The 12,737-nt window shown below is 46.5% G+C and overlaps 1 protein-coding gene across 2 annotated transcripts in view; it reads right to left on the bottom strand.

Moving 5' to 3' along the window:
• Window positions 1–123: 123 nt before the first annotated feature.
• Window positions 124–12,737, bottom strand: part of RANBP10 (RAN binding protein 10) — a 47,789-nt gene continuing 35,175 nt past the window's right edge. Inside the window, exons 7-14 of one of the 2 annotated variants that reach the window (XM_048515615.1) lie at window positions 12,600–12,712; window positions 11,389–11,497; window positions 10,979–11,127; window positions 9,326–9,521; window positions 8,551–8,675; window positions 7,858–8,000; window positions 6,522–6,633; window positions 124–5,640 (exon numbers count right to left, since the gene is read on the bottom strand). In XM_048515615.1, the coding sequence (XP_048371572.1) occupies window positions 5,510–5,640; window positions 6,522–6,633; window positions 7,858–8,000; window positions 8,551–8,675; window positions 9,326–9,521; window positions 10,979–11,127; window positions 11,389–11,497; window positions 12,600–12,712 (1,078 nt within the window). In that variant the 3' untranslated portion in view covers window positions 124–5,509. Of the gene's footprint in view, window positions 5,641–6,521; window positions 6,634–7,857; window positions 8,004–8,550; window positions 8,676–9,325; window positions 9,522–10,978; window positions 11,128–11,388; window positions 11,498–12,599; window positions 12,713–12,737 lie in introns of both variants that reach the window. The other variant, XM_048515614.1, reaches the window with a different exon arrangement.

Genomic DNA, 12,737 nt, shown 5'->3' on the forward strand with positions numbered 1-12,737 from the left:
CGGGCATAATGCTCTGGCATTCACACAGGCATGAATACACAACTAGTCCATACAAGACGCACAGTGCACAAACAGCAACAGAATGGGAAGATGGGTAGAATTACACAGAGGGACACAGGCATCTGCACATGGATGTATATTTTAATAAAAATAATTCTGTCAAAATACAACAGAATGTGGGTTTCTTTACCATATTTTCCAGTACATTTTTTTCCCCAATATTTTTTTTTCTTCAGTTAAAATTTCTTCCCTTTGGAAGGTATCATGCTAGCGTCGGATAACTGAACTTCACACATACTAAGCGTAGACTGAACCAATGTGCACAGATTGGCAGAATGTCCACTGAGCTGAGGTCCTCAACGAAAAGAACTCCCAAAGTGACGACGGAAGCCTCGAGGAGCCCGGGTTCCGCTCGGCCCGTTAACGTTTCGGGGACCGTGCTGGGTTCTGCTTTTGTACAGTTAATGATACTATAAAAGTAAACGAAAACCATGTGACCTGACATTCCATGCTAAAGCTGGTACCTGAGTTTTGAACAATCAGGAGGGGAAGGAGAAGAGAATTAAATTAGAACGCACACTTCATCGGGTGGGGTCGTTTTTAAACCAATTTGTGGCGGTGAAGTCCAAGTGGCAATCTTATCCGGCCAGCCCAACATGTCCGTCGGAGGATTCAAGAGGCGCTCTGTCAGATATGCACATGTGCACACACACACACACAAATTTAGTCAAAAAATTACTCAACTCAAATATTGAAACCTTAAATAAACCCATGTGGTAGTCAATTTTACAAGAGAATTTGGAGGCTCCTTGCCTGCCCCCCAGTCTCCCTCTGACAATGTGAGCCCACCATGCAAAAGCCAAGCGGCTGCATCAGCAACTGGTTTTGCATGAACACTGATAAGGGGGTTGGGAGGTGGGGGGAGAACAGTGAGGCTGCCAGGCCTACCTTCTGAATGGCATGCCTGCAACGCCTGTAGTTTACCACATTTTTTTTACTCTGCATTGGACACTGAGAATTAGGTGGCATCCTTCAGATAGCCAGATTTTGGCCCAGGGACCACCAGTGGGTGAGCCCTGTCGTTGTGAAATATAAACGGAAGACAAGTTAAAGTGTGCATCACTGAAGAGATGGGGTGAAGAAAGGATTGGCATAGCTGAATTATTAAATTCAGGAAGTACGACAATTAATTGACTGTGCCAGCCACATCTATGGGTCTACCTTAAAAGATGGCGCACCGGTGGTCTGTGGTACACCAGATCTTGCTCTGCAACATACATGCCAGTCACATAGCAAGATGCTGTGCAAAAAAAATGAGCACTTAATTTTTGTGCATCAGAAAAAGGAAGGGTGGGGAGAACAGGAGAGAGAAAAGTGAGCCTAGTATAGTCAGGACCGTAGGAAAGACATGGGCAGGACTAACTTGAGATCTATTTGCCAACCGAGCTGAAAAGGGATGCTTTCGATTGAAAAGCAAAGGTTCCTGTGGAAATTCTTGTTTGCAAGAGGGACTTGTTATAATTGAGAGAGAGCAGAGTTAACAATAAACTGGTGTGGGATGACTCCTCAATCGAGAATTTCCAGCAGAGAGAGCTGTTGAGCCAGCAACAAAGTACAATAGGGGCTGCTCTACATCAGGGAGCATCACAGAACTGCTTCTTGATGCCAGTTCTAGATAGGAGGTCCCATGACCTATACACTTGGTCAACTTTCCGTCTACTTGCCAAATATCCAAGGAAGGTAGAGGGCGGCCCAAACAGACAAATTATTTCCTGATGCTCCACAGCTTGTCAAGGTTTGGGAGATTATTGAATAGATCAACATCTGGAGGAAGGTAAGGTTCTCCAGCACCCAAAGAAAGGAATTTTTGCATTTCTGGACAAGTTCACAGTTAAGATGGTACCCTGAAGCCAAACAAAATGGGGAAGATCCCCCTCTTGTGGTGTACTTTTTCCTGTTATAGAAATATATACAATAAGCCATTCAAAAGCAACAGGCCTGATATGTACCAGACATTTACTTGAGGCTTACGTATCAGCCATTTGATCAAGACATTCATCTACACAGCTGCACACACAATGAGGGATCAGAGTTGTCTACTTTGTCAGGAGTCCCAGAAAAGTAGAACTTCTGGTTACACAGATGAAGCCCAAGGCAGAGCGCTCATGGGGACACCGGGGGGTCACATGTGGGGGACATGTAGCGCTTCCGCCAGCCAAAGGAGCAGCCTGGCAGGGCCAAGTCACAGGGTGGTCCACAGCAGGCTCCTGCCAATGAAGGTAAGTGGGGGGGGGGGTGCCTGGGTGGAGCAGGGGGGGCGCTGGAGCAGGTGTTGTCCCGGGCACCATTCTTTCCCTCCCGCCGCCTCTGGCCCAAGGGCATAGTCTGCCAGTACATGGCTGACCACACAAGGTGGGGGCTAGTAGATACAGTCCTGCTCTTTACATACCTGTTCACTCATGTTACATGCAGAGGACGTGATGCTTTCTAACTATCTGGAACACTGGCTGTAATGCAGCAAACGAAATTCCAGATTCATTTGCTGAGCTCAATGGCCCTTGCCCTTTTTCACAAGGATGACAAAAGTATCCCCTGGACCTGGAGATCCAACTTCCAAGCATGATCAAAGCAAGCAGATTGACTTAGATCAAAAACATGCGTCAGACATTGTTCTGCTATCTAGAACAAAACTCAGGTGGCAACACCAAAGCAGGCCACGGCAAAACGGGTAAGTGGATTGGTTGGCTGAGAAATACATTCCAAGAACACGGAAAACCACAAACAGGATTAGTAGGAGACCACCAGAGAATGAAAAAGAAGTCACGGCTCGTGAAATGGAGGCGCCAGATGCAGGAAACTGCAGCGCAAACAAGCCCCCCTAGTTCTACAAAACACATAATGTGGAAACTGGGAGGAAGGTGAACTTTGTGGTGAAACGGAGGAGATTGCTTGCTAAAGAGTCAACGAATAGGTGAAAATCACAAAGAAATTGCTAAAATGTGCAGGTTTCATGAATTGCAGAAATAGCGGCATCTGAGGTGAAAACGCAGCTGTTTCGGACAGACCTTTGCCATCTCAGACGTACTGCTGAAGATACTGCTGGGGGAGATTGAAATAAAATAAATCCGTGTTTATCAAGCAGCCTTCATTTGCCACATTGGTTTGGATTGTACAACTTGGTTTTAGAATTGGTAAGCCACCTTGAGAACCCTTTGGGGGCTAAGGCGGCTAGAGAAGTGCTAATAATAATGACAATAATAATAATAATAATAATAATAATAATCAATTAAAAAGCAACAAATCATGCACTGGCCATGTGATTCTGACACCAGATGAAAGGGAAAATGAAGCAGGATCTTTTTGAGGTAAGCATACCGAAGATGACACTTTGTGCACACCGTACCAGAAGAAGGAAGTTCTAGCCTATTTTCGAATGCTATGAATCGACAAACAAACAATGAAAGAGAATGAAATTGAATTATGAGAAATGGTATTGTTCTTTTTAAAAAAGAGATCTGCTTTCCTAAGCTCTCCATTCACTCTGGGCCTAGTTCACTAGAAGCTTCTCCTGTGTAACCCTGCTGAAGTGAATGGGGATCATGCAACAGTTTGATTCCCTGCACAGTTGTACTGTCCTTTCTGTAGTTACTTGCACAACAGAATCTATGTTGTACTCTCCCGCCCGCTTTGTGTGATCCCATATGACTTGAAGGCCCCAAATCAAAGTCCCATTTTCCTTCCGCTACTGACCACTGGGCCCAGCTTCAATGGACACACCCACAACTTGCCAGGATAACCGAGCTTCTTTTTTAGAAGATTCGGCGGCGCGGAAAGATCGCTTTAACTAAATGCCTTCTTTGAACACCTTTGAGGATCTGACATCCCCCTCCCCCAAATTTCTATCAATTAAAAAAAAATCTGGACAAGGTACTCAAACACCAGTGGACCAAAGATTTGGTACTTTGTTATTCATTTGTTTCCCAGACAAAAGCAGTCAGTGGTACAGCAAGCAACCCTGTGTACACACTTGGTACATGTCTGCATGAGATGTATACGCACACCTTAACATGCCTTAACCTGGGGTACAGGTATTCTACCCACAACACCCGACAGTGGTTTGTGAAGAGACCTGCAGTATGAATAGGATCTTGTGTCCTAACAATTAAAAGGAAGCCCCAAAAAAGCTACTCCTGCTATTCTTTGGAGTAAAAACTGTGTACAATGTGTTTTCTTTTATAAAGAAAACTAACTATTGGCTTATGCCTTCAACTTCACATTTTTGTTGGTGGCGAGTTATAGTGTTAAAAAATTATTTATCATCATGCAATTCAGGGTCTACGTTCAGCATCCAGCTCAGGATCTGCAAGCAGAAAGGGATGATGTAAAAGCAAGCTTCCGGTAAGTGCGCTTGAGCCTTGGATCGAGACCGACAGGTTTTCAACAGTGATCCAACCACACAGAGGATGTGAATGCATGGGAGGAAAAGAGAACAGCTGGAGCTGAACCCTTTGCCATCCAAAACACCAGCAGAAGCCTTTTGGGAGAAGGCCTCTGCCTGGTAAACGAAAAACACAGAGAGACACTTGGGGATGGGAGGATGAAGCAAAAAAAAAACACTCTACCCCTTCCACATTTTATGGGTCAAGTTCTACTTGATAGGCACGAATTGTCGCCGAAACAGCTGGGTTCGCAGAAGCTCTGACCCAACAGCTTTGGGCTCCAGGAATCCAATCCTGTCATGATCCATTCTCAAGAGGTTCTCTTGCTGCCTAACCAATCTGGAATCAGGCTCAGTTAGGGGGACACTGCACTTACGAACTACAGCTGAACACTTTCTCATTCTCGGCCTTCCCTAGGAGGGACCATTTGTCAAACAGAGACATCTTGGCGTGCTACCACAGCGAGGTAGGAACAAATTTAACCAATCAGCCAAAGTATTTAAAGGGTCCTTTGGGGTGGGTTGGCTTTTAGTTTAATAAAATCTCACACACACACAGCCTCTTGCCCTTTAGACGACTAGCACTAGAGTGCAATATACTGCGCAGGTGGTGTCGTATGTCGGCAGACAAGTTTGCCCTCATGAAAATAAAAACAGGTCGTCGCCAACTCAGATATATATATTTTACCTCTAAATTATTAGAAACCAGCTCAGCACAAACTCTCCAGATATAAATACTGGTGGCTCAGTCAGGAAACGAAACAAACAAACAAAAAAAAAGATAAAATCCTAAAGTCGGTAGGGGCAACACGTCAGAATGACCAGTGAAAAATACTGAACGCTGCAACGGCTTGCAGGGCGGAGCGGGACTGCGGTGACGAAGGCCCTGCTGACAGTTTCCAGGGGCGAGGAACGAAGGCGCGGCAAGGAATTCCCTTGGTCAGCAATGTGTCCTTCCACTGGGCAGCGTGTGGGGAGGTTCGAAGGGGGGAGAGGGGAGGATGCGAGGCAGAGAGAAAGGTGGTGGAGGCGGCAGCACGGGGAGGGGGGTCACTCTGTCTCACTCAGTGGCTAGTGCAAATAGTCATCCACTCTGGCAAACGAGCAAGAGCCCAAGCCCACACGAGCCATGAGCCGCAAGCACTCCGAGGCCTGGCCCAGGGCAAGCAGCAGCGGGGGCTGCTTTGGCAGGTTCTGAGACTCTGTAGGGGAGAGAGAGAGAGACAGAGAAAGGGAACACTGTCAGTGGTATGAAGAATATGGAACATAAGCCTACCAGAAAAGCCCCAAAGAAGCCATTTTTAATTGTTTACTTCTATTTAAAAATTCATTAAAAGAAGAAGAAGAGTTGGATTGATATCCTCCCTTTCTCTCCTGTAAGGAGACTCAAAGGGGCTTATAATCTCCTTTCTCTTCCCCCACCCCCCACAACAAACACTCTGTGAGGTGGGTGGGGCTGAGAGAGTTCCAAAGAACTGTGACTAGCCCAAGGTCCCCCAGCTGGCATGCATTGGAGTGCACAAGCTAATCTAGTTCACCAGATAAGCCTCCACAGCTCAAGTGGCAGAGCAGGGAATCAAACCCGGTTCTCCAGATTAGAGTGCACCTGCTCTTAACCACCACACCCCGCTGGCTCCCATTAGCAGCCTTTCTTCCTTGTGGAGCCTGAGACAGCTTACCACAAAGATAAAACACACAAAATGCAATACACAAGCAACATACAAATCAAAATTTAAAACCACAATTGAGGATCACTAGTGAGCTTAACCAAATGTGACCCTAAGTGCACAATGTCTTTTAAAAAGTGGTCTCTCTTATGGCGGAAGTAATTTTGTTTTTTAAGAAAAGGGCCTTGGAGGACAAGGGTCTCAGTGGTGCAGGCACGAGCAAGTCTAACAATATATCACATCAGTTTTAAAGATCCTCGTCTGCTCTGCCAGCCCAACAGAATATTAAGAGTTGCATTTACACAAATACACACACAGAACCTGGCAGAGATGTGCCCAAGAATAATACTGCCTAGTGCTCTCCAGTATCAGCTGACCAAGTGGCATCTGTGACAGCTCACCATACATCGCCTTACCCAATATAGCGCTATTAAGTGCAGCACACACTGGTTCCCTCTGGATTGGATCCAGCTGCTGACCGACAGGACAGTTCCACGGATCTGAGTAGGCAAGCAAACTGAATGCATCCTGGGTGAGAGGAGAGAAAGAGGTTTGAACAGCCCTGCAATATGTGAGCTAACAAGGGAGGGGGTGTGTCCCTGGACTTTCACACCAGCCCTTCCTCATTGAGGAATGGAACCTATCTAGGCCTTTCTAAAATGGAACACCGGACAAAGGTCACACAGCTTAGCACACTAACTTTTCTGCTCGGAAGGAAGCAGATGTGAAGAAATGGTAGATCAACAGCAATCTAAAGAATTATGAATTTATCTAAAGGATTGTCCCTTCCTATATGCTCCCATGTACAGACTACAGTTCTTAGGCTGAGGAGGAGGAAGAGTTTGGATTTATACTCCACCTTTCTCTCCTATAAGGAGACTCGTGGCTTACAAGCTCCTTTCCCTTCCTCTCCTCACAACAGACACCCTGTGAGGTAGGTGGGGATGAGAGGGTTCCAAAAAACTATGACTAGCCCAAGGTCACCCAGCAGGAATGTAGGAGTGCGGAAACACATCTGGTTCACCAGATAAGCCTCTGCCAGTCAGGTGGAGGAGTGGGGAATCAAACCCACTTTTCCAGATTAGAATCCACCTGCTCTTAACTACTACACCACGCTGGCTCTTCCCACCATGCTGGAACAACAGGTTGCCCACCCAATATCAACTAAACTTATTGACCAGTTCCACTTTGCAGAATAGCTGCTTGAGGTGGGGGGGGGGGGGGGACTATCTTAAGAAATATTCAGGAGGTGCTACAAGGCCACTTCATTTGCAAGAGCTTTTAATATCTGAACCCAACAACCCAACCAGTACCTAGTAACCCACTCCCATCGCTCCACAGAGTACACGGGCAGTAAGATTCCTCCTTGTTGCTCCAGAAGGGATTTCCCTCCCCATGCTAAAAGTATCTCCTACCTAGGGAGAGCAGGCATAAATTCTGCACCTCCCCCAACAAGCCCACCCACTTGCAGTCTACATCAACCACACATGAGACACAGATACCAGCCATATCCCAATGTAGTGTAGTGGTTACAGTGCAGGACTATGATTTGCGAGTCGTGGGTTCAAATCCGCACTCTGCCATGGAAGTTTGTTGGGTGACCTTGGTTCACGCATACATTTTTCACCCTAAACTGAACTTAAGGGTTTGTCGCGAGGATAAAACGGAGGACAGGGGAATGTTGTAAGCGGCTCTGAGCTCCCGTTGGGCACCAAAGCAGGGTACAAAAGAAGGAAATGAGCAATGCCACACCTGCAACATTTTTTTGTGTGATGTGTTCTTCCCGTACTCTCGGCAGAGCTGCTCACTCAAGGTCTGCAGCTCCCGCCCAAACTGGATCATTCGCTCAGTGGCAGCATGGTTCCCCCCGCAGAGCTGCCTCTGGGGACAGCTGTCTTCTAGAACACAAGAGAAGAGAAGGGTTGGTTAACACAGGGATGAACAAGGCAGACCACAGCAACTCCCCCTCAGACAACACCTCCTCCACCCCAAAAAAGAAAAGCTATCAGCACAATTCTAGTGGGGGGGCCAGAGGAACTACGGAAGATTCTTGAGGATCCCCTGCCACTAAAGCACGATCCAAAGTCTGACTTTTCAAACACAGCACGAACCTCCACAAATGTTAATGCTTTCATGTTGGAACAAAAGCATGATTCTCAGGAAGGTGTTCTGTGCCGGAGCTGAAAATCCACATGCACTGGAGAGTACACACATCCTTCAGTGTGAGCCATACAAACCAAAGGAGCTTTTACGCGAGTGCAGACAGGTCTGAACATTTTTGCAGCCCGTGTTTCTTTCCACATGTCAGGATTGGAAGGGCCTCCCCAAGAAGCCTTGTTTTGCCAAGAGTGCATCGCCCATACCTGATCATTTCATTTTTTCTACCCCCCATATCAGGTCCAAGAATTGGAGGGCAGCATGCCACCTCCAGTCCGAACATTTTACCCATGCTGGAGTCGTCCGTCTGCAGGATCTCTTCGTGCTTGTAAGTGCCGTTCATTATCCTTGTCGCAGAATTCTCCAGGACTCCGTTTGGGTAATGCTCTGCCTCCATCTCCATCTCACTGTCGCTATGTGGAAAGGAGAGAGGATGATAATGATGATGACAGAAAGCAAAAGAAACACTCCAAAAAGGGGGCAAAAGGGTAGCAAAGAGAGGGAGAGTGAAGGCTCAGCGTATGTACTGGATGGAGTCTCAAGCTGGTAACAAGGTGGCAGTTAAGAAGAAGAAGAGTTTGGATTTATATGCCCCCTTTCTCTCCTATAAGGAGACTCAAAGGGACTTACAATCTCCTTTCCCTCCCCACCCCCCCACAACAAACACCCTGTGAGGTGGGTGGGGCTGAGAGAGCTCCGAAGAACTGTGACTAGTTCAAGGTCACCCAACTGGAATGTGTTGGAGTGCACAAGCTAATCTGGTTCTCCAGATAAGCCTCCACAACTTAAGCGGCAGAGCAGGGAATCAAACCCGGTTCTCCAGATTAGACTGCACCTGCTCTCAACCACTACACCACACTGGTTGTCATGAAGCGGAAATCGCAGCTGGCCTGAGAAGTCAACTCGAGCACAGCTGACCGCCTGCGTAATATAAACGCCCACGGTTCAAAGCCTGCATGCTAAAGAAACAAGCACCAAAGATTGGCATGACTATCCCAGCCCCTGGCTATGACAGTCGGCTGCTTCGCCGCTGTCCCTGGAGAGGGAACGGACCTCGCGCTACCTGGTCTCTTGGTTGCTGGTGCTGCTGTGCTGCTGGGACTTGGTGGAATCTGTGGAATTGGACTCTGAGTAGTTGACTGACGAAGGGGACGATGAGGAAGAGGATGACGAAGATGAGCTCAGTGCTGGATATTTACTGTGGCTCTGTTTGTTTTTCAGGGAGGTAACTCCATTGCTACAGCTCGGGCTGTCCGCTCCTAAAAACAGAAGAGGAGTAAAGACAGGGGTTTTGCCCAGGCTTTGCTTCAGTATCTCTTTGGTGTGGGCTGCGGAAGCCATTCAGAAACAACCCACCCCATGGTTTTGGGAGGAAGGGTGCTGGTCTGAATGTTCTCATTAGTGAGGAATACCTTTTGAGAAACCACTGCAACACATTCACTGTGCCTTTACAGTGCAAACAGAACTAAAAGCTTATACCAAGAATAGGTCTTACAGGTGCCATTGGATTCCAACTTGCTTCTGGTACTTTAGACCAACGTGGTACTTTAGACCAACATGGCTACCCACCTGAATCTATCCTCTCAGGCAGAGGCGGCGTGCTCACGGGGATATGTGGAGGTCGCATGTCCCCGGGGACACTCCAGTTGGCCACACAGGGGGGCAGAGAATCAGCCCTACACCCATCCCCTTGGCCCTGCCCTGCCCGGCTGCTCCTTCAACCAGCGAAGCCTCTGCCCGCCGAAGGAGCAACCTGGCTGGGCCGCCTTCCCTGCTGCCAAGAAGCCTCTGTGGGCTTCAATGGATGCACACCACCCAAAGGGATAGCTTAAGTCTTATCTGCGGCCCACTGGTGTAATGCCGGCACTAAGGTTGGCTTCTCCCCGGCCATGCCCCCTGCTCACCCATTACCACGGCATGGCGCTGGGACTCTGGCACTGCATCCAGTGCCAGGGAGGTCCACGGTAGCTGCACAGCAGAGGAATTGCCCTTCTGCCAGGGTAAGGACCCCGGGGAAGCCACACACTGCTCCCACAGGAGGATTCAACCCCCACCCCCAGATGAGGCTCCTAGCCTATTATTTTTTCTATTATCCACTATATGTCAGTATTTGAACTAGACTGAGCCAAATTATTCCACAGTCTTTGGAGTCAGATGAGGATCACATCTGTTTTCTTTTGGTGGATGTAAACCCAGCAATTACATACATCGTTGCCTCTTTTATGTATTCATCAATTAAATTAAAGACAAGGTTTGTGCTTGCCGCCCCTCAAAAATAGATCTGTCAGTCCTGTTTTTGTCTATGGAGCTGATCATTGTGTTTATCTTATTGCATATTATTATTATTTTACTGTACCTCTTTTATTGATATGGTTTTATGTTATGTTGTTAAGGTTTGTGGCTATAACACTTAACATTTACATTTACAAATAAATAAATCAACTTCCAGAACCAAAAAAAAGCAACCCAATTTGGAAGCCGTGTTTCACTTGAGCCAGAACTTGGTTTCGCGCAAGAGGAAAAAGAGACAGGAAAAAGAGAAACAAAACTCATCTTGAGGGGAGGAAATGCTCCAAGGAGAGCAACGTGTGCTTCCAGAATCTCCCCTGAACAAGAAGCAATTCAGAATCTGAGAGATGTATTCCAATATGGACTTCCACAATAAGAACAAACCCTGCATGAAGCTGATTGACAAACCTATCTGGGAAACTCTTACCAGTGCTGTGAATGTGCAAATTGTTAGAGCCGTGCCTGGGGCTCAGGTTGGGGGAATCAGGGTAGCTGTCCTGGGATTTGGGGCTGCGGGCACTGAAACAACGTACTTCGCTGTCTGTCCCATTCACCATCTCCACAAACTGCCGGCACCTGCAGTGCAGGAAAGAAAAAATCAGAAACAAAAATGGGTGAACAGTGAAATGTGCAACAATCTATACAGGGCCCACTAGCAGCTGAGAACTCTAGCGCAGCAAAGAACCCCAGAACACACTCAGCGACAGGCACGTCAATCTCTTCTAGCTTTTAGCACTGCAAGTCACAGTGGCTTCAGAGATAAAGTCCATGCTGACTCTCTGACAAGGTTTCTCTTTTTCCCTCTCCTGCTCTGCCTGACCTGATAGACATACTCACTTTAACATGAACAGAAGGTTAGGGTTGTGCTCTAGGAGTCCTGGGTACAATTGTTGTGTGGCTTCAATGGCTTCTCCCACTCTTCCTGCCAAGACCAGCTTCTGTATTCCTGGAGAGGACAATAGCATTATTGAGCGGCAGGTTGCCAAGAAGAAATAATCCTGCATGTGTGCAGGTAAAGTCAAACTTCTAACTTGTCAAAATGGGGGCCTCATTTAGGCAGAAGGTCTTTTTCCCAATTAGGAGAACATTAAAGGAACACAGTGCACTGCAGGCAAAGAGGAGCAACAAGAGATACCAAGCCAAGACAGCAGCTTAGAGAGACAGCAGCTTAGAGAAGCTGTGTCATTTATTTTATATGTTTGAAACATTAGCATGCTGTCTTACTCCCCAATTAGAGTCCTTAAGGGAGGAGACAATCAAAAGGGCATTAAAATCAATTTCTTAAAACAACACTTGTCTATATATAGACATAAACCAGCAACTAAAACAAACAAGGAGAAGAGTTGGTAAAGGTATGGAAGAAGGAACAGAAAAGACGACCAGCGGCGGAAGGCTACAACTGAGAAGGACAGACGAATCCCCCCGGGAATGGAATTTTATCATTCTGGTGCCACAACCAAGATGGCTCTTTCCTTGGGTTGCCATTGGTCTAGCCTCAGATGACAGGTCAGCTAAAGATTGCGGAAAGCTGCATGAAAAGGCTTTTAGAAGATGATAATGCTAACATCACAAGAGTGATGGCGAAATTCAGTACTTATATTGGCAAAAGTTGTAGATATAAACAGGGTAATTTAAAAACAAATTAGTGGTAGGTTATTTGGATTATCAATTTTATATTTTGGTTTTAAACATCACTAGTGCGATCAGTTTTGAGACTTGATTTTATCTTATGGTTTTAACATTTTGTATCTGTAAAATTTTTGCAGTTTTAAACAATATTCCCGAATTTTTATTTGGAAATTATACGTTGTGGTTTCTATACTCTGAATTTAATAATTTCTGATCTTCGACCGCAATAAAACTGATTGATTGATTTATTGATTGAGTTGTGGAAGGTAAGTGGAACAGCAGAGGCAATTAGTACTGTCATTGGACCACAAGAAGCACCCTTCTGGTATACAAGCATTCTACCAGCAGACTACAGGAGGGCCTTCTGTGTTAAAGACTGAGAAATGTCCACAGAAAGGACGGTCTAAGAATAACCTTACTTTGTCTGTTCTTTATGGAGATCTGTTCTTCCTGGATTGTGCTCTCTGTCACCCTAGCAAAGGCAGTCGCTGTGGCACAGTACCCGTGATGCACCAGGTAAGAAGAAACCATACTGGGAAACATAGAAGAAAAAAGCA

Source organism: Sphaerodactylus townsendi, linkage group LG14 (genome assembly GCF_021028975.2).
Source record: "Sphaerodactylus townsendi isolate TG3544 linkage group LG14, MPM_Stown_v2.3, whole genome shotgun sequence".
Lineage (NCBI taxonomy): Eukaryota > Metazoa > Chordata > Lepidosauria > Squamata > Sphaerodactylidae > Sphaerodactylus > Sphaerodactylus townsendi.